General features: G+C 36.4%; 1 protein-coding gene across 1 annotated transcript in view; it reads left to right on the plus strand.

Annotated features, from left to right (window-relative positions):
• The first annotated feature begins 3,607 nt into the window (after positions 1–3,607).
• Positions 3,608–26,540, plus strand: part of LGSN (lengsin, lens protein with glutamine synthetase domain) — a 41,100-nt gene continuing 18,167 nt past the window's right edge. The window contains exon 1 of the mRNA XM_001106349.5: positions 3,608–4,026. Within this exon, the coding sequence (XP_001106349.4) occupies positions 3,997–4,026 (30 nt within the window). The 5' untranslated portion in view covers positions 3,608–3,996. The remainder of the gene's footprint in view (positions 4,027–26,540) is intronic.

The following is a 26,540-nucleotide window of genomic DNA, read 5'->3' on the forward strand; positions in this document are numbered from 1 at the left end:
GCCTAGGCTGGAGTGCAGTGGCGCTATCTCAGTTCACTGCAAGCTCCCATTCCTGGGTTCATGCCATTCTCCTGCCTCAGCCTTCTGAGTAGCTGGGACTACAGGTGCCCGCCACCACGCCCGGCTAATTTTTTTATATTTTTGGTAGAGATGGGGTTTCACCATGTTAGCCAGGATGGTCTCCATCTCCCGACCTTGTGATCCGCCTGCCTTGACCTCCCAAAGTGCTGGGATTACAGGTGTGAGCCACCGTGCCTGGCCTATTGTTATATTTTTAAATATGGTAATATTGAGTAACATAACCTGTGTATGTGTGTGTGTATGTAAGTGTGTGTGTATATATGTACATATGTGTGTGTGTGTGTGAGTATATATATATATATGAGGTTTTGGTGCTCTCAAGAATTCGTAGGTATTATCCCAATAAATAGAATGATGTCATTAAAAGAAGGAAACAAGGACAACAACAGCTACAAATTTTTAAAAATTAATAGTGTTATAAAAATGTCTTCTGTGAATAGACAGTGGAGACTCAAAAGGGGGGAGTGGGGTCAGTGATGAGAAATTACTTAATATGTACAATGTATACTATTCCAGTGATGGCTACACTAAAAGCCCAGACTTCACCACTATGCACTATATTCATGTAACAAAACTGCACTTGGACTCCATAAATCTTACAAATAAAAAGAAATGTATTCTGTGGCACTCTCCTTCTTCTAAAAATAGCTTGGGCTGTTTTGGAATAATTTTTAACTTATTATATGTGATTGCAAGCTCCTTATGCGCCTTGGAATTCAGAATTTCATGCTTTCACTTTCACAACTAACTTCATTTAACTTTATGAAGCTTGTGCTAAATATATAAATGCTTAAGGATATGTGGAAATCATTGAAAATGCTAAATTAAAATGATTTTAAACTAGTTTTAAATTGTGTCATCTTTACAAAAAAATTTTTTTCAGAGAGTTATGCTGTTTTCTACTCGTTGTTTACTTAGGTTTATCGACGGGGCAGATGAGAGGAGAAATTCCCCTTCTAAAACAAATGAAAAGGACACACAAAAATATTCTTCAGTTTCCCTGCCAATGTGGGTTTCTGCTCAGCCCTGATTTCACTGATTTTTTACCTGTCCTCACTCCAATTTTTTTTTTAGTGATCGGTTTTAAATCTTAATTCTGTAAATAGATCTACCATTTTCTTAGAAAATGAGCTATTTCTGGGCAGAACTGAAAAGAGGTGGGGACTGGATTCATGAAAGGAACTTTTGGGGGCCTTTGTGAACAGGAGTTCTAGAACCACTAGGGAAGCTGAAATATTACTCCTCATAATTTTTGTATGACGTTCTTTTCAATAAAGGGTGTCAATGTAGCCTTCCAGTTATGTATGTCATAATTAGATGCATATAAAGGAGGAACAAACCCATGCAGTTTCTAGAACAACAAATTAGGGGAAAGATAGAGTGGAAGTATCCTTCTGTCATGGTTCTTACATTCTTATGCTGACCTGAAACCACATTTTTGTGATTGATGAAGGTCATAAGAAAGACTATTTCCTTCACTGAACTTATCTATTATTCTCACAAGTCAGTTATTCTCTTGGTCTCATTGGGCATGTTTTCACCCAATTTCCTTATCAGTTAGTGCTGGGAAGACAAGAACTTTGTATTTTATACACTGTACTGTAACATATAATATACATAAATATGAAACAAAAACAAATTCATTGTGATTTCATTTTCTCCCACAATGAAAGAATAGATTTAATCCTTTACCTAATTTGCATCCTTTGCTCTTCCAATCCTGTTCAATAATTCATCAGAAGGCAGTAACTTAGTGGTAAACAACATATTGTTTCCCCTTGTTGGTACTTAGTAAGCTTTAGCTTCTGCAATCTGTTCTCGTGAAATGAATCCCATAATTCCTTTAATCATTTTAGTTACTCTTCTCTGGATCCATTCAATTAGATTACAACTTTTTGGCAAGATAAGTACTTGAGTTGAACAGTCTTTCCATATGTTGTCTCAGAAGAGTGGTAAGGGAAAGGCTTGTATCATTTACATTCATGGCTCAATGGCTACATTCTTTTTGACAAAGATAGCTTTCTGGATATAGTATGTATTGAACAAGTGCTTGTGAATGAAAATGTTTAATATAGACTTATTGACCATTTATTGTTTTTCTAATCTATTTGTTAAGCCCTTTACTGACATTTGGTTTCTTCTTTGGAAAAACAGATTTTAAATAATGGTAATACTTTAAAAATATGTATCATGCTAATATCATAAATTAGGTTATATACCATATGTCCAACCAAGCTTTAGAACACTTTTTACAAAAATGGGCAAATCAAGGGTTCTGGAAAGGATATTATAAAAAACTCATGGATACACATTGAGAAGAAGAGATTGTCCAAATAAGGTAAGGAAAAGAAGATAAAATGAATCAAATTGCATATTCAATAACAATAAAATTCCTAGGAGAAAATTTGGGTAAGTAATACTATGAAGAAATGATTTTTTTTAACATGTCCCAATACGTAACTGAATATGTAAACCAGCTTAGAGTTCTTTTCTTTGATATAGGAAAGGGAACATTTCATAAACAAAAAAGAAATTTTTCACAAAACATTTTTTTCCATACCTCAATGGCACCTGTTTTGCACGGAGACAAGCACATGCAGGAAAAAGTTGTAAAAGTGGAAGTAAACATGGTTTCAGAAGAGGATTCAGAAAATCTTAGGTAAGACTCTGGTATAAGACATTGTGGGAATTAAACATCCTACTAGAGATCTGGGGGAAAGCATCAAAAGCAAGTCAAATACTAGAATAGGAGATAGAATCCCTTTTCTTGGAGAGGTTCAAGAATCCAAAACAGCCATATTCAGGATGCAGTTTCAGGTATCAGCATCAGAACTAGGTCCAAATCCAAGATCTGGTTGTAGATCAGGCTACACAGAGCAGAAGCTTTAGAGTCAGTCTTGGAACCAGTACCAACGGAATGGAAATAGGAATAGTTAATTACTGTCTTTAGGAAATGGGGCTTTTGAAATGGGCCAAGAGAGTCAGGCAGGATTGACTGGTTATAGTATTGGCTTGGCCTTCCTCAGGCCCAGAAGACCTGGACAGAAGTGATTAGCCATGGAGACTATACACTTCCACATGGAAAATACTTAGGGAGAATTTGGTTTGGTTCAGAAGAACTCCATATTCTCCTTTATCAACTATACTTGAAGTTGAGTTGATGGCAGCAGAAGTGTGATTTCAAACTCCCTTTACTAGTGAAGAGAAAGCATTCCCTATTTCCTCTACTGAGTTAGGATTGTTTATGGGACCCTATGGGGCAGCCTGTGTATTATTCCATATTCATTATGGACAGTGGGGATGGTCTCGGATTTGTCTTAGACTGACATTGGAGAATTGAAAAGGCTAAGGAAAGATATTTCAGTTTTATAATGAAGGTCCAAAATTAATGTGGAGGCCAGAGGGACCCAGAAAATAAAATAAAAATGAGAATTACTAATGAGTGGATCTTTGCCATTGGTAAAAATCTGGGTCACTTATAGCTGTATTTTTCCATCTGTGCTTTTGTCTGTGGGCTTTGATAGCATAGTTGTCTAATAAGTGTTTCAGCATCTGAATCTGACAATAGATATCATTCCAGAATACAATTGTTATGTAACAAAGATTCTGTATTCTGGAGAAAAAAGTCAATCAACACAATTTTAAGCTTTCTATGTCTTTTGTTTGCAGGGATTCAGGCATAAACAAGCATTTGTCATTCGATTCTTCTAGTGCATTTCTAGCATAGTGTGCCTTAGGCATGACACATCAGGGTCTGATGTTTATCTTTTATTACCTGCCAGACCTCTCTGGAAAAGCCTCCATGGAATTCATCATCTGCAGTCTTTGTTGTAGGTACATATATAAATACATGTTGAACGCATTCGTTGAGGATATTGTGGTTTCTAAAGCTGAACTTAAATAAAAAGTATTGAGATGAATAATGAAGAGGACTTTCTGCAGAAGGTATGAAGCTAATCATTAAAATGTTTTTAACTAAAATATTGACAGCAAATCTTTTAAAAAATGTGAAGTATTTGAGTGCCAGTAAGAATAAGTGTAGCATAATTGTACTTATTATATGTCCACTTTGGAGAAGTTAATGAAGAATTGCCCTTCTCTACTACACAGTAAGTTTATAAAGATAATGAAAACTAAACAGTTCAAAATATTAATCTAGGAAAGCTCATTTGGTTTGAATAGTCATTTAGATTCAATAGGCACCAAGTTTCAGAAGAATACGTATGCTATAAAAAATTTTATTTCTATTTTGGTTGTTATTGAGAGAATAATGTTTTGTTTTTCTCAAAGCTTTGGCCTCATTCTAACAAATATGCTTTGAGATTAAATGACTAAAGGTGGAAACCTGTTTTCAAATTATATTTGAAATGCACAGCATGAATAGTGATAGCCACTCATTGGGTCTAGCATATATTAAAATAATCAGTTGTCAGCATATAGCATTTCTCCTTACTTCTTAATGTGTGTGTACCCAACCTTTACTCTTGTATTTCTGACCGACCATTTTGAAAGACTGAAGTACAGACTTGGAGGCAAGTTGTGGTAAAATTTGGGAGGATGTGGGTTATCTTTATTAAATTAAGAAAATATATTGCAAGAAGCATACCTACTATGTGAAGAGTGCAGTGAAAACCAGTGCATTATGTATGAAATAGTGGCATATAGAGAACAAACCTGGTCCCCACTTATGCATGGAGTGTAGAAGATCGCTAACATCTAAGAATGGGTTCACTGATCTGTATAGTGAATACAAGCAGTTGTTTTGAAAGAGACAAGAACAAATGCACTTTCCATAAGGAAACTGGGCAAGGCTGTGTGAAGAAGGGACTGCCTGAGGCGGAGGTGTGGCTTATCCTGTACTGTCATGTCACTGTTGTAGGCAACAAATGGTGGTTTGTGTGATTATAAAGAATTTAGCTAAAAGTAAATTCATAGCTGCCAATGAAGGCTTATAGAAAGAAAGTAAGGGTGATTAGCATGTACATTATTAGCTTTTGGGGTTTTCGATTTCTAACTATGTAACTTCTTGGACTAGGTTTTACTTACTACTTCTGAACCCACAGCAAGAACTCTGCTTTCTTCCTCAGCTCCCACAATTTTAGCCCAGGATTCCAGGTGATGCAGCTCCTACGAAAGCCCTTAAAAGCCATGCCCTCCTCAAGACCAGTCTAGACCAAATGTTGATTGTTTACTCTTAGGAGGGCAGAAAAATGAACAACATGATTTTTAAACTGCACAATTCTCACAGCAAGAGACATTTTCTGTCTTTTGAGGAAAGTTCCTTTGGAGTTGGAATAGAGCATTGTATTTACTAGATGTTATAACGGTGAATGTTGACTGTCCACTTGACCCAACTCCACTGAGTAAGCTCTTTTATACTCTCCTGTATAGGGTCACAATCTCAGGAAGTGAAAGAATATGGAAGGAGGCAGGGAGATGACATGTGACATTCCTTTTCCAGCTAACTGATGTCTGGTAAAGGAGAAGATTGTGTTTCATACTAGATGCTCTGGGAACGTGAGCAAGAGCAGCATGAAGTAAACTACAAAACACAGCACCTGAACAAAAGCTCAATGGATTCCGAAAGGCAGATAGTGTGTATGGAGAAAATCTCTCAGAATAATTACTTCCCCAACCTGAACAAATTCTTTGTTAGAATCTTCAGTAAAATGAACAGTTATTAATCTTAGATTTGGTATTTCCCTAAAGAATATTTTACTGAGATTCTCTATTTAAAACAATGATGTAAAGTCATGCATTCAGCCACATTCTTAGCAGTGGCAAACAAAAAATTGATTGAAAACACATTCTTATTTCTTATAGTAGACCCTATGGGGTGTATGAAGTTGAGAAATTGAGTGAAAGAGTAGCATATCATAACAATTAAAATCTGTTTATCAAGAACCTTGTGTGTGGTTCTGAGCTGGGTAATATGTCAAGTGAGTAAGATCTGTTCTCCGCCCTTCAGATATTTATAACTCAATACAGAGAACACTGACACAGGTAGACACAGTTCTGACGTTTCCATATCACAGAAGGAATGAATGTCATCTGGGGTGAAGTCAGAGATCCATCCAGCTCTGCAGCCTGTATCTGTTGGGGGCATGAAGTGCAGCCCCATGGGAGGCTCTGCCTGACCTTCTAGAGGCTTGCTTCAAGAGGCTAGAGGTTTACCTACCCCAACTCTCCCTGCTTTATGCTGTTGTCTGTGTGGCTCTAGAGAACACCTGATTCTTGTTTTATATTTTCCATTTGTTTTGTCTTTTAGAATTCAGAAGATTTGTCTTCTGAAGATTTCAAGGTTTATAGTTCATTTTATAATTATTTACCTCAAACCTACCTACTTCCAGTGTATCAACTAGCTCTCCATTTAAGAAATCTCAATGGAGAGACAAGACAAAAATTAGATGAGAGTTTCAAGAGCAGTGGGTTAAGCTCGCACTTCCTGAAATCAGAATGCCTGCATTTTAATCTCGGCTTTGCTACTTACTAGCTGTGTGATGTGGGGCAAATTATTGGACTTCTCTGTACCTCACTGGGACATTAATAGTGTCCACAGGAAGAGATTTTGTGGAGATTAAATAAGTTAACACATGCAAAATGCTTAGAACTGTGCTTACAATATAGTGAGAACTCATTAAAAAGGAGTCATTCATTACATATACTTTATTTTGTTATGTTGACCTCTAATAGCTCTCCTGTTTTCATTTTTACAGACTTAAAGAGTTTTACGCTTTCCTTTACATGATGGAATGTATTTGCTTATGATAGTAATGATAACAATTATATATAATGTACCTTTTTACATAAACATATATCCATCCACTTCTAGCCTATAAGGGCTTTCCTAAGGCACAATGACTAGAACTATTTTTAACAATCTAGTTACAGGCATATTATAATTTTTTAAAAGGATAGAACACCTTCCCCTCTCATATTTAAAGTATTTTTATATTCATATTTACAGTATTTTTATATGCTGCAGCAGCCCATTAGCTGATATCTTCACTAACAGTTCCATAACGTTCTTGGATCTTTTTCATACTGTATTACAGAGCCCATTATCTTAAATATATATTATATATACATGAATATCTAAATTTTTTCCACGTCTTTTTACCTTTGAAACATTTTTGTTGCTTTTCTGCTCACCCACAAAGTCTTCACAAATTATTTTTGTCCATCTGCATGGATAAATATATTTTTAGCCATACAATCTTAATTTCTCTAAAAAATATGGAGAATTTTTTGATATACTTATGAACATACTAAATAAAACAAAACTTTTTGCTTCCTTTATTATTTTAGTTTTCTTTATTATTTAGCTTCATATTATCAAAATCACATGGTGTTAGACCTTTGTAAAAATTATGTTTTTCCTTCTCTGAAAATGTTTGGTTAGGTATATTTTTCTTGTGTAAAACTTCTATTGTAGATTTTGCATAACTTGCCCATAGAGGTGAGATTTGTTTATGGGTTGATGCCACTGTTGACTATTTGCCAATTTGTTGGGAATAAAAATGAGACTCATAGCGTTTCATATGGAAGCAGCTATATCATTTACATTCTGATACTTCTTTCACACAGAGCTCTCAATAATGATTGTTGCTCTATCATTCTTGGTCACATGTCAATGTTCCACCTAATCCACCAGCTTAGATCTAGGTTATTATCTTGTAATAATAATGAGAATTAAAAAGTCAGAAAGTGAAAATTTGATGGTAGAAGTGGAAATTAACCAGGTTGACCCTGACATTTGGCTATCTAATCTCCCCACAAATGTGCTTGGAGATGAGAAACTCAACACTTTGACAAATAACCCATTCCATTTTGGGCCCATTATATCAAGTAAAATTCTGATTCCTTGCAAATTCCAAGAAATTTATCTGGATTTTCCTTCTGTGCTTTGTTTTACTTCAAAAGATAGAGATACTATTGAACTCTCACTCGAAGTGTGGAATTTTTTTTTTTTTTTTAGACTTGGATTTCCTTAGTTTTCAGTATTTTGTCACATATAAAGTTTTTAAGCAGCATGAAAAAATGAAATAAGAGTTGCAAACCACACATATTTTAATTCTGCTATGTTTTAGGTATGAAGCCAGGCAAGTTGCTGTATTTATCAGATCCTCAGCTGCCTCACTGAAATATATATACATATATATATATTTATATAAATATATGTATATATGTGTCTATATAGATATATAGAGAGTGAAGGCATGCAAACACACACACACACACACACACACACACACACACACACCAGAGACAGAGAAAGAGAGAGAGAGAACGTTTTAGCTATTTCAGAAAAGCATGAGAAATAATGTTTTCTCAGTATCTTAAGTGGGGTAATCATAACCCTAGGGAAAACGGCTGATATTGAGGATAACTACAGTGAAAAAACCCTAAAGAAAAGGTAAAATTTATAGAGTAAAGCTACAGAGGCATTGTAGAGCAGACTTTCACCAGCACAAGCCCATCTAAGTGAAGAAGCACAGGTCTAAGCCTTTCTAGAGAAAACTTTGAAGAATGCCATGCCATATTTTATCTAGGAAAGCTGTTTTGACTGAATCATCCTACTGGGTTACCATCAGGTCTTGTTGACATCCAAAGAAGTCTCATTCAGAATCTTTTATAAAGGAGATGTCTGAGTCAAATGTCCTTTCTGGCCTTATACTTCAACATGGTAGGTCTTGTTTGTAATTAATTAATTAGAAATTATTTACTCAATTACTACTTTATGCTAGGCAATATATTAGGCACAAGGATACATCTAAATGCCACCTTCTAAGAATCTTCAGTCTTTGACATGTTCTTCTTGTCAGCCTTTCCTGACTTTACTTCCTATCCCATCTGTCTTGGATTCCATATCCTATTATTTATTTATTTTTTTTCCTTTTTGTGGAGAACAGGGTCTCGCTGTATTACCCAGGCAGGTCTTGAACTCCTGGGCTCAAGCTATCCTCCCGCCTCTGCCTCCCTGAGAGCTGGGATTACAGGCATGAGCCACCGCGCCCCGGCTCCATATCCTATTATTTTAGCATCTTCCTTGCCCAAATCCTCAACTTATTTTTGCCATTGTCCTTCTGAGTTTGTGACCTCATAAAATCTTAAACCATGGTGTCTTCACATTTCCAGCTGAGCATTGCTAGAGAAAATAATTACCTGTGCAGATTGGTGTCGCTACAACTTTAAAGCCTCCAATTCTTTCTGGGCCCTTGATATTTTTCTTTCCTGAGTCGGCTCTTTCTCAGTCTCCACTATAACTATGTCAAACAATTTCCATTCTCCTTAAGCCTTTAGTCTTCCATATTCCTACTCTATCTGAGCACTTCTTACCCTAAAGGGACAACTGGAAGCACCACAACTCTCCACCTTTTCTTATCCAGAATGGGTAAGATAGATTAAGGTTTAAGATCAGTTTTAGATTGAAATTCTACCATTTATTGGGTGAAAACCTTCCTGAGACTCAGTTATCTCATCTGAAAGGCACTCATGAAATGTTAACAATTCTTTTCTTTCTCTCCTTCTCCTCCTAATAGTCCTCTTCCTCCTCCTCATTTTTTCTCTTCCTTGTTTCAGCCAGTTTGGGCTGCTATAACAAATTGCCATAGGTTGGCTGGCTTAAACTACAAACATTTATTTCTCACAGTTCTGGAGGCTGTAAGTCCAAGTTCAAGCATCTGGCAGATCTAGTATCTAGTAAGGCCTCACTTTCTGGCTTATAGATGCACATATTCTTGTATCCTATATGGTGGAGAACAGAGAGAGAGAAGTAAGCACTCTTCTATTTTTTTTCCCCCCCAGTAAGGGTACTAATTGTATCATGAAGGCTGTAGCCTCATGACCTAATCACCTCTCAAAGGCTCCACCTCCTAATATCACCACATTAGGTGTTAGGGTTTACTGTATGGACTGTGGGGGACACAAACATGCCGTTCTTAACTCTGCTCTTTCTTCTAACAATCTACGTTTTTTCTTCCTCTGATAGAGGAAAATGTATTAAAGTTAATTCTGTTGTTTCAACCTCAGATTCCATCTTTTCTGTCCTCCCAGGACCTCCATTTATTTTTTTTCTACTCAATCCTACATCCCCTTTTTTGGTTCCTTTCATTAAGCATGTATTTATATATGTATGTATTTATTTATTTATTTGTTTTTGAGACAGGGTCTCACTCTGTTGCCCAGGCTGGAGTGCAGTGGTGCAATCTTGGCTCACTGCAACCTCCACCTCCCGGATTCAAGCGATTCTTGTGCCTCAGCCTCCCAAGTAGCTGGGATTACAGGTGTGCACCACCATGTCTGGCTAATGTTTATATTTTTAGTAGAGACGGGGGTCTTGTTATATTGGCCAGGCTCATCTCCAACTCCTGGCCTCAAGTGATTTGCCTGCCTCGGCCTCCCAAAGTGCTGGGATTACAGTGTGAGCCACTGCGCCTGGCTGTCTTAGCATTTAAATATATGCAAGTCTTCTCTACCTAAAAGCAACGTAAACTTTTCTTGAGCCTCTATATTCTCCGCTAGTACACATCTTTTCTGTCTTCTTCATACTTTTGAGTTATATTTCATATCTTCATTTGTTAATATTTCTTGTGTGCTTACTGGGTATAGATCCTGGGCTAAACAACTCACATTCCTCTTCAACTCACTGGATCTTGCTGCTGCTCACATGCTTCCACTGTGACTGTCCTTACCAAGGCCTCCAGTAACTTGGGTTGCAAAATACAATGGGCAAGTATTAATACCAACCTTATTTATCATTTCAGTAGCTTGGTCCATTGGTACTTCCTTTTTATGTTTGCTCATTAAATATGGTGGGTTTTCAGTTCTATTTATTTATTTATTATTTTTACTATACACCATTTAAATGAACATCTCAGTTCTGTTTTAGAATTCTTATTTTCTCAGTCCCTGTTCTTTCCCTTAATAATTCTAACCACTGTCAGGGCTATTTTTTCCTTACATTTCGCTTTTGCATTTTGACCCTTATGGTCAATGCTTGCTGGACACTTCCAGGTGACACAATCACCTTAGATTCCATATGCTCAAAATAGAACTCATAATTTCCCTTCTCAAGTCTTTGCTTTTTGGGTTTCCTAGTAGAAATGTGGCTGTCATTTTTCAGTCCTCTGTCTCTGACACTTCCTATATCCAGCCCGATACCAAACTGCGAAATCTACTTCCCAAGTATGTCTGCACTATGCTCATTTCGCCCCCTACTCCAGAGCTATTCTCCTAGTTCAGATCAATGTAATCTCTACTCTAGATTACCCAAGTGGGTATTACAGATATAAAAAGTTCCTTGGTTTATAGTATCCTGACCTAGATGTAGTGTTTCTCAATTCTACAAGGGACACTTAACTGTATATTTGGCACTTAAGAGATCATAATGTCTGGACTAAAGTAATTAATGCCTTTTAGTTTGGAGAAAAAAAACTTATAGATGGACGAAAGCTCTACTTTAATGATACTGAAAGTTATTTAATGAAGCATTAGGTGAGATCTCCAAAGGGAGACTATATAATTTACTAATTATAATGAAGACAACATAACTATGAGTTATTTGAAGAGGACATAAAGTTTAATAAGGATTCTACTTTCATTGGAGACTTAAGAACATCAATCATCCATTAAAAATAGAGCTACTATATATGATTCAGCAATCCCACTACTGGATATATATCCAAAGGGTGTGAAATCAGTATGTTGAAGAGATATCTGCACTCCCATGTGTATTACAGCATTATTCACAATAGCCAAGATATAGAATTGACCTAAGCATCTGGCGATAGATGAATGGATAAAGAAAAAGTGATATATATACACAATGGGATAGTATTCAGCCTTTAAAAGGAAGGAAGCCTTAAACAGGCAATAATTAGCTTAGCCCAGGCATTATGATCTCTTAAGTGCCAAATAAAATTTTCTGTTGTTTGTTAAAACATGAATGAACCTAGAGGACATTATGTTAAGTGAAATAAGCCAGACACAGAAAGACAAATACTTCATGATCTCACTTACATGTGATGTGTAAAAAGGTTGAACTCAGAGAAGCAGAGAGCAGAATGTGGTTAACAGAGGGTAGGTGGTGGAGGGATTGCGGAGATGTTGGTCAAAGAATAAAAAATTTTATTTAGAAAGAGGAGTAGTTTTGAGAGATCTACTGTACCACATAGTGACTACAGTTAATATATAAGGGGACCTCAAAAAGTTCATGGAAAATGCGTATTATAAAAAAAAACTGTACATGGATTTTAAAATCTTTTTGAACCAAAGTAAGTTCAGGCTAATTTGTTATAACGTGTCTGAACAGGATATAGTTTGAGGCACTAAGCATAAGACATCAGTTTGAATAGAGCGTCTATCAGAGCAGCATGAATTCCGCTAAAATCAAAGTAAGAATGAACATCAAATTTATGGTGAAGGTGGGGTGGAAGAATGGTGAAATATTTGATGCTTTATAAAAAGTTCATGGGGACAATGCTCCAAATAAATCACCAGTTTGAAATGGATGACTCTTTTTGAGAAGAGATTAAACAATGTTGAAGATGAAGCTTGAAGTGACAGACCTTCCACATCAATTTGCCCTAGTTGTTCATGTCTTGATTGAAGACGGCTGGCTTTTAACAGCAGAAACAATAGCCAAGACCATAGACATCTCAATTAGTTAAGTTTACACAATTCTGACTGAAAACTTAAAGTACGGCAAACTTTCTACTTGATGTGTGGCAAAACCATTGTACCCAGATCAACTGGAGATAAGAGCAGAGCTTTCAGTGGAAATTTTAAACTGGTGTGATCAAGATTCTGAAGCATTTCTTCAAAGAATTGTAACAGGAGAAAAACATGGCTTTACCAGTATGATCCTGAAGATACTGCCTAATCAAAGCAATGGCTAGCAAGAGGTGGAAGTGGTCCAGTCAAAGCAAAAGTGGACCAGTCAAGAGCAAAAGTCATGGCAATTGTTTTTGAGATGCTCAAGGCATTTTGCTTGTTGACTTTCTAGAGGGCCAAAGAATGATACCTACTTATTAGGAAAGTGTTTTGAGAAAGTTAGCCAAAACTGTAGCAAAAAAATGCCCAGGAAAGCTTAACCAGAGAGTTCTACTTCACCACGATGATGCTCCTGCTCATGCCTTTAATCGAACAAGGGTAATTTTGTGAGCATTTTGATGGGAGATCATAAGCATCCGGTTTACAACACTGATTTGGCTCCTTCCGTCTTCCTTTTGTTTCCTAATCTTACAAAAATCTGTAAAGGGGATTCATTTTTCTTTAGTTAATAATGTAAAAAAGACTACATTAATATGTTTAAATTCCAGGACGCTCATTTTTAAAAGGATGCACTAAATGGCTGCTATGATTGCTTACAAAAGTGTATTAACCTTGATATAGCTTATGTTGAGAAATAACGTTTATATTTTATGTTTTTATCTTTTAATTCCATTTCCATGAACTTTTTGACATACTCTCATATTGTATATGTAAAAATTACTGAGAGAATAGATTTTAAGTATTTTCACCACAAGAAATGGGAGATAATATATATCCTAATAGCTTGATTTAGCCATTCCACAATGTATACATATATCAAAAGATTATATTGTATACCATAAATATATATGATTTTTACTTGTCAATTAAAATTAATAAACATTTTAAAAGGAAAGGAGATCCAGATCACCTTTTGCAGCCCTTCTCTCCCCAGATAAGAAAATTAATCATTTTGTAATGGATGGCTACATCAAACCACCCTGCAGGTTAATTTTTGGTTGTGGCCAGAAAAGTAGGTAACTGTCTTACCAGGACAGGCTAGAGAATCAACAGGAGCCTAGGAAAGAAGGAAACAGTGTGGCCACAAGAAATGATAAAACTAGTTTTGTACAGATGGAGATAGGGTTTGTACGTGAAAATTCCCAGCTGTGAAGGCTGGAGAGATTGTTGAGAGGCTGGATTATGCAGAGCCTTAGAGAATACCAGTTTCCCTGAAGGTGAAGGGAGAATTGTGGAGGTATTTTCAGCAAAGAAATAACAAAACCAAAACTGTGCTATAGAGAAACAACATGGCAGTAGTATGAAGGATGGATAGAAGAAGGGTAACATTGGATGCACAGAGAATGGTTAGAGATTGTGGAGTTGGTCAAAGGATACAAAATTATAGTTAAATAGGAAGAATAAGTTCAAGACATGTATTACACATCATTGTGGCTATAGCTAATAATATACATTCTTGAAAATGCTAAGAAAGCAGATGTTAAGTGTTCTCATCACCAAAATGATAACTATGTGAGATAATGCATATTTAATTAGCTAGATGTAACCATTCTGTAATGTATATATACTTTAAAACATTATGTGGTATATACCATACATAGAATTTTATCTGTCACTTTAAAAAATTAAAGGAAAACGCTAAAAAAAAAAACCCATTAGACAATCCTATAAAAATGGGCAGTTTTAAAAAGACACATCAAAAAACAAGATATTAAAAAAGTTGTGTCAATTCAGGTGACAAAAGATGGAAAATGGAAACGCTTTTTTTTTTTCTTTTTTTTTTTAGACAAAGTCTTGCTCTGTCGCCCAGGCTGGAGTGCAATGGCATGATCTTGGCTCATTGAAACTCTGCCTCCCGAGTTCAAGTGATTCTCCTGCTTCAGCCTCTGGAGTAGCTGGGATTATAGGCACTTGCCACCACACCAGGCTAATTTTTGTATTTTTACTAGAGGCGGGGTTTCGTCATGTTGACCAGGCTGGTCACAAACTCCTGACCTCAGGTGATCCACCTGCCTCGGCCTCCAAAGTGATGGGATTACACACATGAGCCACCATGCCTGGCCAGAAACATTTATTTTTAAATGTTAAATCAATTGAAAATAATTGCCATGTGTATTTACTCTTTCTAGTTTGTTGTATGTTACTTTCACATTTTTACTATTATAATGAAGGTGGCACTGAACATACATGACGTATCTTGGATTATTTTCTTAAACCAAGTTGCTAGGAGTAGGAATACAAGGTTAATAGGTATGGGTATTTTAAAAGTAGTTAATACAAGTGTGTGATGTAGTCTTTTAAATAACACTTCTCTAAATATTTTAAGCACGTTTTCTTTTTTCTTTGAAGAAGATACTTCAAGGTAACTGAAGGCACATTCTTTCATCTTTGACATATTCTTTTAAGTTTGATAATTATTGATCCCCTTTTCCACTATTTCTAACAGAGGTTAAAACTTGATGAAATTTCGTTTTGCTTGTTTGCGTTTCCATGCACCTCTCTCATTAACAAAATCAGAGTGTTTGGCAAATGCATTAATGGCTACACCTCAGACTATAACTATTATACAGGGGTCAAAAAAAGTTTGTTTTGTTTTTGTTTTTGTTTTTTGTTTTTAATATTGACATTAAAAAGGTAACTGTTAGAGAAAATTAAAAGTAAATCAATAAAATCAGTGATATTTAGAACCTAAATAACACATTATTATATTGGAAATAAATTTATTAGGTCAAATTAGGGTCTACATTTAATGCTTGGCAGTATTCCTTTAGGTTAAGCATTTTTTGGTTAATTTGATCAAGTCACTGAGTTGAAATGCAAAATGACAAACTTATATTAAACCATATAAACACCATTTCAAAAGAATCACCATGGTAAGAAAAACACGAATTATAAAAATGTCTTGTAATGAACTTGAATGTAAGAAGGAAACATTCTTTATGGCCATTCCCATGTATGAGACAAAAAGGAGCCATCTGACGAAACAATAGTGAAAACATTTTGAAATTGTGAAAAGCTGCTCTGGTGAAAATATCAAAAGAATGAAAATCAACCTGTTGTAGGAGAAATTTGGGATTGTCTAAATTAAGCATAAATTAAATTTGTATATGTATGCCATGCAATCAAAATGAAATTGCATATCTGTACTTAGGCTCATGATTCTTCCAGGCTGGTTTACCTCTCTCTCTATCTTCAGCTCAAATGCTCCCTCTTCTGTTTAAGCTTGGCCTATCTGAAGACTGAAATATTCTGCCTGTGCAGTAATAGCATTACTGTAGAATCCAAGCAAGGCTATTTGGGTCACACTGCTCCACTCTGAGAATCCTTGGACTGCTTAATATGCCTTCAGGATCCTGAGCGGTTACCCTATTTTATTGTGTTTAGAATATAGAACTTCTTAGATAAGGGAATAGAGCCCGACCCAAAGAAAATCACCTCTAGGCTGCTCAGGGCCTGTGAAGTAATCTAGAATGAGTTATCTTTCCATGGGAAGTCCTCAGTAATGCATGGTGCCTAGGTAATAATTCTGGCTGACCTCTATTTAGTACTCACTATGCATCAGGCATTGCTTTTCCAACATAATGTTGCAACTAGGGAGAACTGTATCACTGAGTACTTGATAAATGGTCAAATATTTCTAAACTAATTGGTAAACAGTGGCTAACAAGAGCCTCTTAATGGTCTACTCTACCCAAACTTTTCTACCTGTCCTAGCATTTTCCTGGGGCTCTTGGACTTGTCCACAACCCGTCAGTTAAATAGTTAAAGAACTAGTACCTGGCCCTACACGGGTCCTCCAGGACCTTGCTACAGCTTCCCAGCACCCCAGCAATGGTTGGGAGGATATCCTGATGACAGTGTTCATCAAGAATGTGCCAAGTACTTGGTGCTCTGGAGCCAACTGGCTGGGTTCAAATCTTAGCTTTGTCACTTATGAGACTTGTGAGCTTAGGTTAGTTGAGTAGTCTTTCTTTGACTCAATTTTTCTCATCTCTGAAACAGGATGGTAATATATTTATCACATGGGATCTTTTTCAGACTAAATAAATTAAGACATGTAAAGCATTTAGAAGAGATCTAGCACATAATAGGCGCAATGTAAGTGTTGGTTATTTTTATTAGATGTACTGATGGCTAAATGTTGTCACTATCACCCTTCAGTGCCACGCTAGATACCACTGTTGGGGAAAAGACAGGTGGTCACTGCTGATACAGTTGTGCCTCATATCTCTAGAGCTGCTCCATATTCTAAACAGCATTCCAGTAGTTTTGAGACCTAGTTGTGTGGTAGTTGAGAAAGTTTATTTCTTTACTTCTTACCTTATATTTTAAATCAATTGACAGTATTTAACAATCACAAAATTTCAAATAAAAATCCATATTTCTGGCATTTTTTGAAAATTTGTAAAACTGGCGACATGAGGGCCACGTTTTAATATGGCAACAATTGGCTGGACTCCTGTTTTGGCTCCTTCTTGGGAAGGGGTATCAACTATTGTGTCTGCCCTCCAGCCCACTGTGTTTTTTTGTAATCTGTCTGGTATTTGAGTTTGCTCTCCGTGAACTAGGCTAACCTAAGCATATCTCTTTCTTTAGAACATGGAGGCCCTTAACTGCCACAACAACACTTTATTGCCTCTACTAGATTGTAATATTCTTTGTGAATCATGTTTTATATTTTATTTATTTTTATGTCTTTGATTTTGCCTTATCCATACTAGGTTACATCCTCACTCTTGGGACAAATGAAGTTTAAACTGGTGGTGATCTGAATTAAAATGGGTTTTACTTTTATATAGAAAAGAGTTATAAAAATACAATTGAAAAAGAATATATAATTGAAGAAGTTAAACAAGTTTTATGAGTTACACAGATAACATTATATCATAAAAACAGAATTCCATTTAAGTCAATTGTCAAGCTGTGGTGATGTAGGAAGAACCTCAAACAAAATACGTGGATTTGAATTCCCATTCTTCCTCAGATATGACCTTGGACAAATTACCTAACCCCTGTGGGCCTATTTCTGCTTTGGAAAAAATATAGGTAATAATAAATACTCCCTGTATGTTGTGGGTATTAGATGAAATATAAAATATTGTCTTGATATGACAATGCTTTTAAAATGTTAATATTTTTATAGGTATTGTTTTAAAGACTTTTTTTGTTGTTGTTGTTGAGACAGAGTCTCACTCTGTCACCCAGGCTGGAGTACAGTGGTGCAATTTCGGCTCACTGTAACGTCCACCTCCTGGGTTTAAGTAATTCTTATGCTTCAGCCTCCCAAGTAGCTGGGACTACAGACATGTGCCACCAAATCTGGCTAAATTTTTGTATTTTTTGTAGAGATGGAGTTTTGCCATGTTGCCCAGGCTGGTCTTGAACTCCTGGCCTCAAGTGATCTGCCTACCTCAGCCTCCCAAAGTTCTGGGATTACAGGCATGAGCCACCACACTTGGCTGGATATTATTTAAAAGACTTTAGACAAATTAAATTTAACAGAGTTTAATTGAGCAAAGAATGATTTGAGAATTGGGCCTCCCTGAGAACCAAAATAGGTTCAGAGAGACTCTGAAGCTGCCACATTGTTGGATAACATTTATGGACAGAACAAGAAAAGTGATGTACAGAAGACAGAAATGAGTCACAGAAACAGCTGAATTAGTTACAGCTGGGAGTTTCCCTTATTTGAACATGGTTTGAACAGTTGGCTGCCTGTGATTGGCAGGCATCTGAAATTCTAATTGGTACAGGAGTAAGTTATAGTCTGTTTATAAAGTTCTAGGCCAAACTTAAGATATGTAAAGAGGCAGCTTTATGTAAATAATTCCTCCCTTTGGGTCAACCTCTTAAGATTGAGAGGTTGACCGAAACCTTAGGCATTGACGTCACTCTCACACCATTGTAAATGGACTTATTTGGTCTCAAATTCCACTGGGAAATAGCAGTACAGTGGATTTTGTAAGGTGGGAATATGGAAACAGAATGAGAGAAAAATAACCTGATTGTTTACTTTAGGTTAATTTTTTGTAAAGGTTAGAGCAGAGGGGACTTCTTTATTATGCTGGTATCTCCTGTTTTCAGAAGAAAAAAAAACCTATTCTGCTTTGGAATCTATCTTCTTCCTTAAAGTTTCACTGTGATTATGTTGTATTAGCATGAGTGATTTTGTTTTGATTTGGTCTGTTCTGTTGGGGCCTAATGCAAGAGTTCAGTCCAAAACAATGGTCTTCCATAATTTTAACAATTCTCTTTTTTTGGTCAGGTTCTCACCTAGATGAGAGTGTGACCAAAACTTAGGGCTTTGGTGCTACTTCATATTACCATTATTTTGGGTTTTCTGTCTTAGCACGTTATTGTTAGGTTATAGTGTCCTCATGATCAGGCATTTCTTTGAGATTTTGTCATTCCCGTCAAAGAGACCATCTGACATTCTACACATGGCTGTCTGCAAACATTTAAAACTTTGGAGAGATATAGCATACCAGGGAGAATACTGTTGTGACTGTCAGAATGAAAATGATAATGACCACTATAGTGACTGGCAGGAGCATACCAAGAATTTGGAGTATGCTCCTTAGCCAGGGTTCCTATTGGTTCCTATTAATCAACTAAAATTAAATAGCTCAAAGAATAAGCCAGGTGAAAAGTCTACATGTTTTAATTAAGGATCCTGTTATTAATCTCTTGTAACTGAATCTCTACAAAATCCAATGTGTTTATTCATATACAATAAGAAGTGTAAGCCACTGTGCAGATTTCTCCCTGTTCAGCCTGTAGGTAATCTAGAGCTATCTAGCACAACTTTAGAAAGAGAATTTAAAGAAGTCTGCTGCACAGCCACAGGGTTTGCAGTAAAATCTGCTATAGAGACTACTGTAAGGGATACATTTCTAATCATTACCTCATTTACTCTAAGCCATAGAAAAAGGGACCTAACAAATGACGCCCATCAAGAAAGTGGAAGGCTCCTGGCAATGTTTTATTTAACCTAGGATGTAGGTTAAGAGAAGTGGACTGATGTTCTATTTCTGACTGATTATGGAGTAACAAAAGTGTCATTAAAATTCTTAGCCTACACTGGCCCTTCATCCTGCATCCGTCAAGAGATAAGGTTGCTCATGTATAAGGTTGTCTGTGAAATCTAACACAAATAAAAATATACTCCATGGGTACACACAAGGCCCCTTTTCCCACTCTGTTGTTCAAAGAGGCATAAGCAAGGAAAAAGTTAAGAAAGGTTAGGAATCTTATGATGGGAGAGAAGTCTTGTTCCATGATCTTGGGAAAGCTTTCTATGTCTAGGATGCCATCTGCTTCTAGGGAGAAATTTCTCTGGTTAGCTTTACCTTAAGGTCTCTAAGAAGTATTTGGTTTCAAGAGGCTGGATGGGCCTTCTGAGTTGTAATATTACAGACTCAAGGTTCAAAGTCCCAGCACTTTATTGCAGTGTGGGTGGCAAGGGAAGTCTTTCTCTGATGGTGTTTCCAGAAGGCCCAATCTCTAAGTTTTAGACCATGAAGGGTTTGACTGTACTCGGTCAGTGGATCATAAAAAGCTCTTTTTACCTAATGAAAATACACTTTGGCACAATGCATTAAAGCCTGCATTGTAGCATTTAGTCATATGAGAATTTAGGTGCAGAAGATACATAAGGTTCTATTATTAGAGGCCTTGCAGTGACCGTTTCATAAATAGTCAACTCATGTTTTGATTGGAAGAGGAACTGATTGTCATCAGTCTGCAGTACCTTTGACCAAGACAATTCAGTCCATTCAGTTAGATTTGCCTAATCCTATTATATCTGTAACATCTTATGTTTTACAACTTGTCCAGTGAAACAAGTACCTTTATTGTTGGAGATTTCTCTAGGAATGTCCCATGACAGAAACACATTTCTTGGTAACCGTTAAGCTATTTTAGCTATGGTTATTGCATTAGCCTTCTTGCATGAAGAAAGCTTGTGTATAACTAGAAAACATGCATTACAAATAACAATTGAATAGAAGCCATGTGTAAATGTTCAAATGGCCCATCAAGTAGCAAAAATGTCCTGAAGTTTTTATTGTCTTCCTGGGATTATGGATTTGACAAAACAAAATAAACCACTTTATATGGCAACTTAGAATAGTCATGACACCAATAAAATTTTAAAAATATAATTTGGACGCAGTCTCGGCTCACTTCAACCTCTGCCTCCTGGGTTCAAGTGATTCCCAAGTAGCTGGGATTACAGGTGTGTGCCACCATGCCTGAATAAGTTTTGCATTTTTAGTAGAGATGGGAGTATCACCATATTGGCCAGGCTGGTCTTGAACTCCTGACCTCGAGTGATCCACCTACCTTGGCATCCCAAAATGCTGAGATTACAGGCGAGAGCCACCATGCCTGGCCAAGTGTAGAGCTTTCAGTGATGGAAGTTTTAATCACACAAGAAGGACCAGGCAGCTCTCCAGACTCTCCATGAGTCCACACTCGACACTGAATTTATATTATCTTAAATACAAATTTTGTTTCTTCAATTCAGGTGCACAGCACTGTTTGTTAAATGGGTTATTATAGGCAACTTGACTTGAACCACGAACCTCATTCAAATGGTGTATTTTAACAATTTCAGTACTGGCTGATCTAGCATGGTAATCTGCCAAAGTATTTCCTTGGTATTCAATTAGTTCTTGTGCTACTTAAGTTAGCAATTTTATAAACTGGTCAACTTCTTCATTAGAGTTTTTAGTATTCCTATCCCGTCCAAATGATATAATTCTAGAGTTATCAGAGACCTGTATTCAAGAGTGTTTATGAGCATTCTTTCAAACCTTTCCATGAACCTCCTTGAGGACACAACATTTTAGGATTTTACTTGATTGTAATGGGCTTTCAGAAAGTTCATCAGAATTCATAAACTGTCAATAAGACTTAAAATGGTTATGGTTAAAAGGAAATTTGGCTGTTTCTGTATCCTATAATAATTTGACATAAATAAACATAATTATTACTGATAACTATATTAAGATATATCAGAATATTAGGAGTCACATACAATTTTGAAACACATATTCACAATATATTCATAAAAATATAACTCAGAGAATGTTAAGTATCATTTATTTTACAATGCTTTCCATTTTATTTACCATATCAAAGAAGCCTATTTATTATCTCTTCTTTGGATGCTTCAGGGACCTTTTGGAACATCCTAAAGTTAGTTTGAAGTAAAAAAGACTTAATTTTAGAATTTGAAATTTGATTTTAGGAAGCCTATCAAATATGCCAAAGGTTTTAAACACTGTTAAAATAGAATCGCAGATTATGGCAAAATAATAGTAATTCATTTAGCCTAACTGATAATTAAAAGGTTTTCAAAAGCAAAAATCCTTATTCTTTGATGAAGAGGAGACTCAGTTTTCCTAATCAAAAGACATAATAAAGACAGCATAAAACAAAATCTGTCTCTCCTCTATTTTTCTTTGCATTTTACTCAAAAGGTGGATGAAAATCTTTCACTCTTATTAATACTACAATAAATTCTTATTCAAAGGAAAAAACAGAATTTTACTTTTTTCCCCTGTGAACTCTGCAGAGAAATATGAATTTGACTTTGTATTAGTGTATAATCAATACTACAGCTAATTTTAATAAAACCTTATAAACAAATACATTCACCTTCAATCAGCTTTTGAACACACAGGATTTCCATAAACCTTTTTATAGCCTCTTACATTTTTTTCTATTTTCCCTCAAACTTGAATATCCATTAAATTTTATATATGTCATTTTTTCATTTTGAAAGAACCTTTAAAAAACCTCTAAACTAGACAAAATTATTTTTTCTCAACAAACACACATTTTCATTTTCTCGTCAAAGACAATCTTGCTTTTCTTGTACACTTTGCATATGCAATTATTTATTTTATTTTGTTTATTTGTTTTTTTAAGACAAGAGTCTCACTCTGTCACCCAGGCTGAAGCACAGTGGTGCAGTCTTGGCTCATTACAATCTCCACCTCCCGGGTTCAAGCCATTCTCCTGCCTCAGCTTCCTTAGTAGCTGGGGTTACAGGTGTGCATCACCATGCCTGGCTAATTTTTGCATTTTTAGTAGAGACAGGGTTTCACTGTGTTGGCCAGGCTGGTCTCTAACTCCTGACCTCAAGTGATCCTCCCAGCTTAGCCTCCCAAAGTGCTAGGATTACAGGCATAAGACACCATGGCCAGCCAAATTATTTACTTTAGTAGTTATAGTTACATATATTAACTTAAATTTAACTCTTAATAATTCTAACTTCCAGTGTAAAACCTAGAAAGTAAATGATTTTGAAGTGTTTTATATCAGTATCTGCAGATGAAAACCATTTCATAATTTTTTAGAAAGACGTTTCCTCAATTATTTTTAATAGATCTAAATATATTTACCTTTTCAATATCATATAAAATAAGATGCTAAAGCATAAATTTATGTTAATAATTAATATTTCAGTATTTTAACTTACTTAGAAATGACTCAGATATTTAATGAGTATTTATTTCTGAATTTATTCTTATTTTTTATTTTTATTTTTTGAAGTAGATCTTGCTTTGTCACCCACATTGGAGTGCAGTGGCATGATCTTGCTCACTGCAATTTTTGCCTCCCAGGCTCATGTCTTTCTCCCACCTCAACCTCCTGAGTAGCTGGGACTACAGATGCACACCACCATGCCTACCTAATTTTTATATATTTTGTAGAGATGCATCTCACCATGTTGCCTAGACTGGTCTCAAATTCCTGGGCTCTAGTGATCCTCCCACCTCAGTCTCCCAAAGTGCTCGGATTATAGGAGTGAACCACTGCTCCTTTCCCTATTTCTGAATTTAACACGGCTTTAAGATTTTAAGTTTCTGAAAATAATTTTGAAAAAATAACATAGGTATTCTCCCGAATGTCTTTCCCAGTCATCATGGGTCCTGAGTGGCACCTAGGATGGCTAGGAAGGCCAGGGCCCATCTGGGTCCCTAATTTATACACCAAGTGTAGAGTCAAGGACAGAGGACGGAGCTATGAAAAAGATGTCTGGAGGATCCAACCCCTCTCAACATGGCCAGGAGGCAAAGCTGGAGGAGGGAGGGCAGGACAATATTGGGCTTGGCTGTGCCCTGCAGCTGGTGGCCCAGGTACAGTGGACATACATGTCTCCAGGCCTCACCATGACCACCTCTCCATGCCTCAGAACTCAAAGGCTCAAAATCAAAGACATAAGCTCACAGTAAGATGTGTGAAAGGCCTCAGGGGTGCCCAGTAGTCAGCCTTTTCAGTGTCAGCTTACAGACAAGTCAAGCACATATCAAAATTTTACGGAAGCAGCAATTTTATGACCTTAAAACATATAGCTGGGAGGCCGAGACGGGCGGATCACGAGGTCAGGAGATCGAGACCATCCTGGCTAACATGGTGAAACCCCGTCTCTACTAAAAATACAAAAAAACTAGCCAGGCGAGGTGGCGGGCGTCTGTAGTCCCAGCTACTTGGGAGGCTGAGGCAGGAGAATGGCGTGAACCCGGGAGGTGGAGCTTGCAGTGAGCTGAGATCCGGCCACTGCACTCCAGCCTGGGTGACAGAGCGAGACTCCGCCTCAAAAAAAAAAAAAAAAAAAAAAAAAAAAACATATAGCAAAAACAGCATAAACCTTTCTGACCAGTAGACCCAGAAAAAAAAATTCTGAATTATATTTAGTATTGGCAATTCTGAAGATATTCGTATTTTATTTTGCCAACAATATAAAAGCGTGCTTCATTTGCCAAATATTATATAAGATCAGAAAGAAACATCTGATACACATAACAGATATATACATATAGACAGACACACAGACAAGAGCAGAAGTTAAAGTTTTCAGAAAAATTTTTCATTTGCTAGTTTCCTAATAGTTTTTCTTTCCCCCAGTTCAGACTATCAATATTCCAATTACCTGTTTCATTGTTCTAAGCAATTCTTAGCTAGAAAATCCTAAAATTTCACTTCCAAAGGGATGACTTTTAGGTAAAATAATGTAGAAATTTTATCTCTCAAATGCATACAGCTGAGACTTTAGGCCTACGTGTTGTACCATCTTTTGCACTAATCAAGGAAGGAGGATGTGGATAAATGCCCAGTAAAGACAGGATGGATAGGAAAAGGTACTTTAGAGGTGAGACTTCTTACATAAATCTAAGTCAATGATAAGAGTCTCTAGTAACTTAGTCTTTCCTCTCTTCCTACTGCACAGAGGCAGACACCCTTAAAAATGGAGGTCTCCTTTATAGATGTAAATTTCCTTTAAAAATGTGTTTCAAAATAGCCAGCTAAATGCCAGAAAGGTGAATTTGGAGACCAATTTAGTTCAATAGGCAGTCTTTTTAAGTTAGCCACTATTTTTTAGCTAAAATTACTGAGTTCAGGTTGGAGTCTATTAATTAATAAGGCCAGGAAACAATTCTCTATGTGTGGTCTCAGCATGGATAGCTCAGAAAAGAAAAAAGTCTACTTTACTTGAGGGCCTACCTTCCATGAACACTTTATATAACTCGCTTTTTATCTTTGGGGCAGGATAGTAACTAAGCCAAAAGATTAGCAGATTCAATTTTTCTTGTCAATTAGCTGCTTAAGCTTTCTATTTGCCCTTTGAAAGACTTTTAAAAGAGGCAATAGAAATACTAACTTTTTTAGAAGGTTCTGCACATCATAGGCGTCCCTGGATATGCCTAATTTGGGAGCCTTCATTTTTAAATGCACTTCTTAAAGTGTGGTGTTGGTGTTATTTGGACCATTCCACTATAATTTTAAATTATAAGCTTTTGCCATTTTTGTACGTATTTGTGGCTCGTAGGACCTAATAATTATACATGTAGAGGTATGGGGTAGACAAAAGTAGAGTGCTCCATTCTTCAGAAATTAAGGATCCCATTTTTATGTTGAATATTGGTTTTGGCTCTCACATCTCGATCAACTAAGCCAAAGGTTTTTCCCTACCTAATGCATTGTAGAACACAAAATCCTGGTGAATTTCTGAAAGCCAGAGTTCACACCTTCTGCAGTATTGCCATTTATTGCCAGTTTGTCTGACCAGTCAGCTATCTAAGACTTCTAACTGGATATAAACCAGTTAATTATTAAGTCTAACCCAGTCCAGTGTCTGTCATGACTTCTGAACCTAGTTAAGATAAAAAATGTGCACATCCAAATTTAAATAATCAAAACACAAACACAAGTATCTCCATAATTGGAGAGACAACTTACCCATGATCCCCTGTTGATTCGAGAGAGCAATGGACACGATGGAACTGGTGGATACCTTGCTTAATCACTCCGTGCTCCTGGGGGTTGCTGGAAGCTCTACTTCAAATCTCACTTCTGAGGCCATCTGTTAAAAGAAAACCTTTAGAAAAATTAAATTTTAAATTCAATTAAAGAACAATTCAAGAGTCAGGCAGCCCTCAGAACCAGAATACATTCAGAGCGACTCTTAGACTGTCACATGGTCAGATGATATTTATGGACAGGAAAAGAAAAGTGATGTACAGAAGATTTCCATCTTGGTGCAGAAGATGGAAATGAGACACAGAAACAGTGTTTGAATATGTTTTGAACAATTGGCCACCTGTGATTGGCTGAAACTCTGTGATTGGTAGAAGAGTAGTTTCTAGTCTGCTTAGAATGCTTAAGTCAAGCTT

The sequence above is a fragment of the Macaca mulatta genome, chromosome 4 (assembly GCF_049350105.2).
Source record: "Macaca mulatta isolate MMU2019108-1 chromosome 4, T2T-MMU8v2.0, whole genome shotgun sequence".
Lineage (NCBI taxonomy): Eukaryota > Metazoa > Chordata > Mammalia > Primates > Cercopithecidae > Macaca > Macaca mulatta.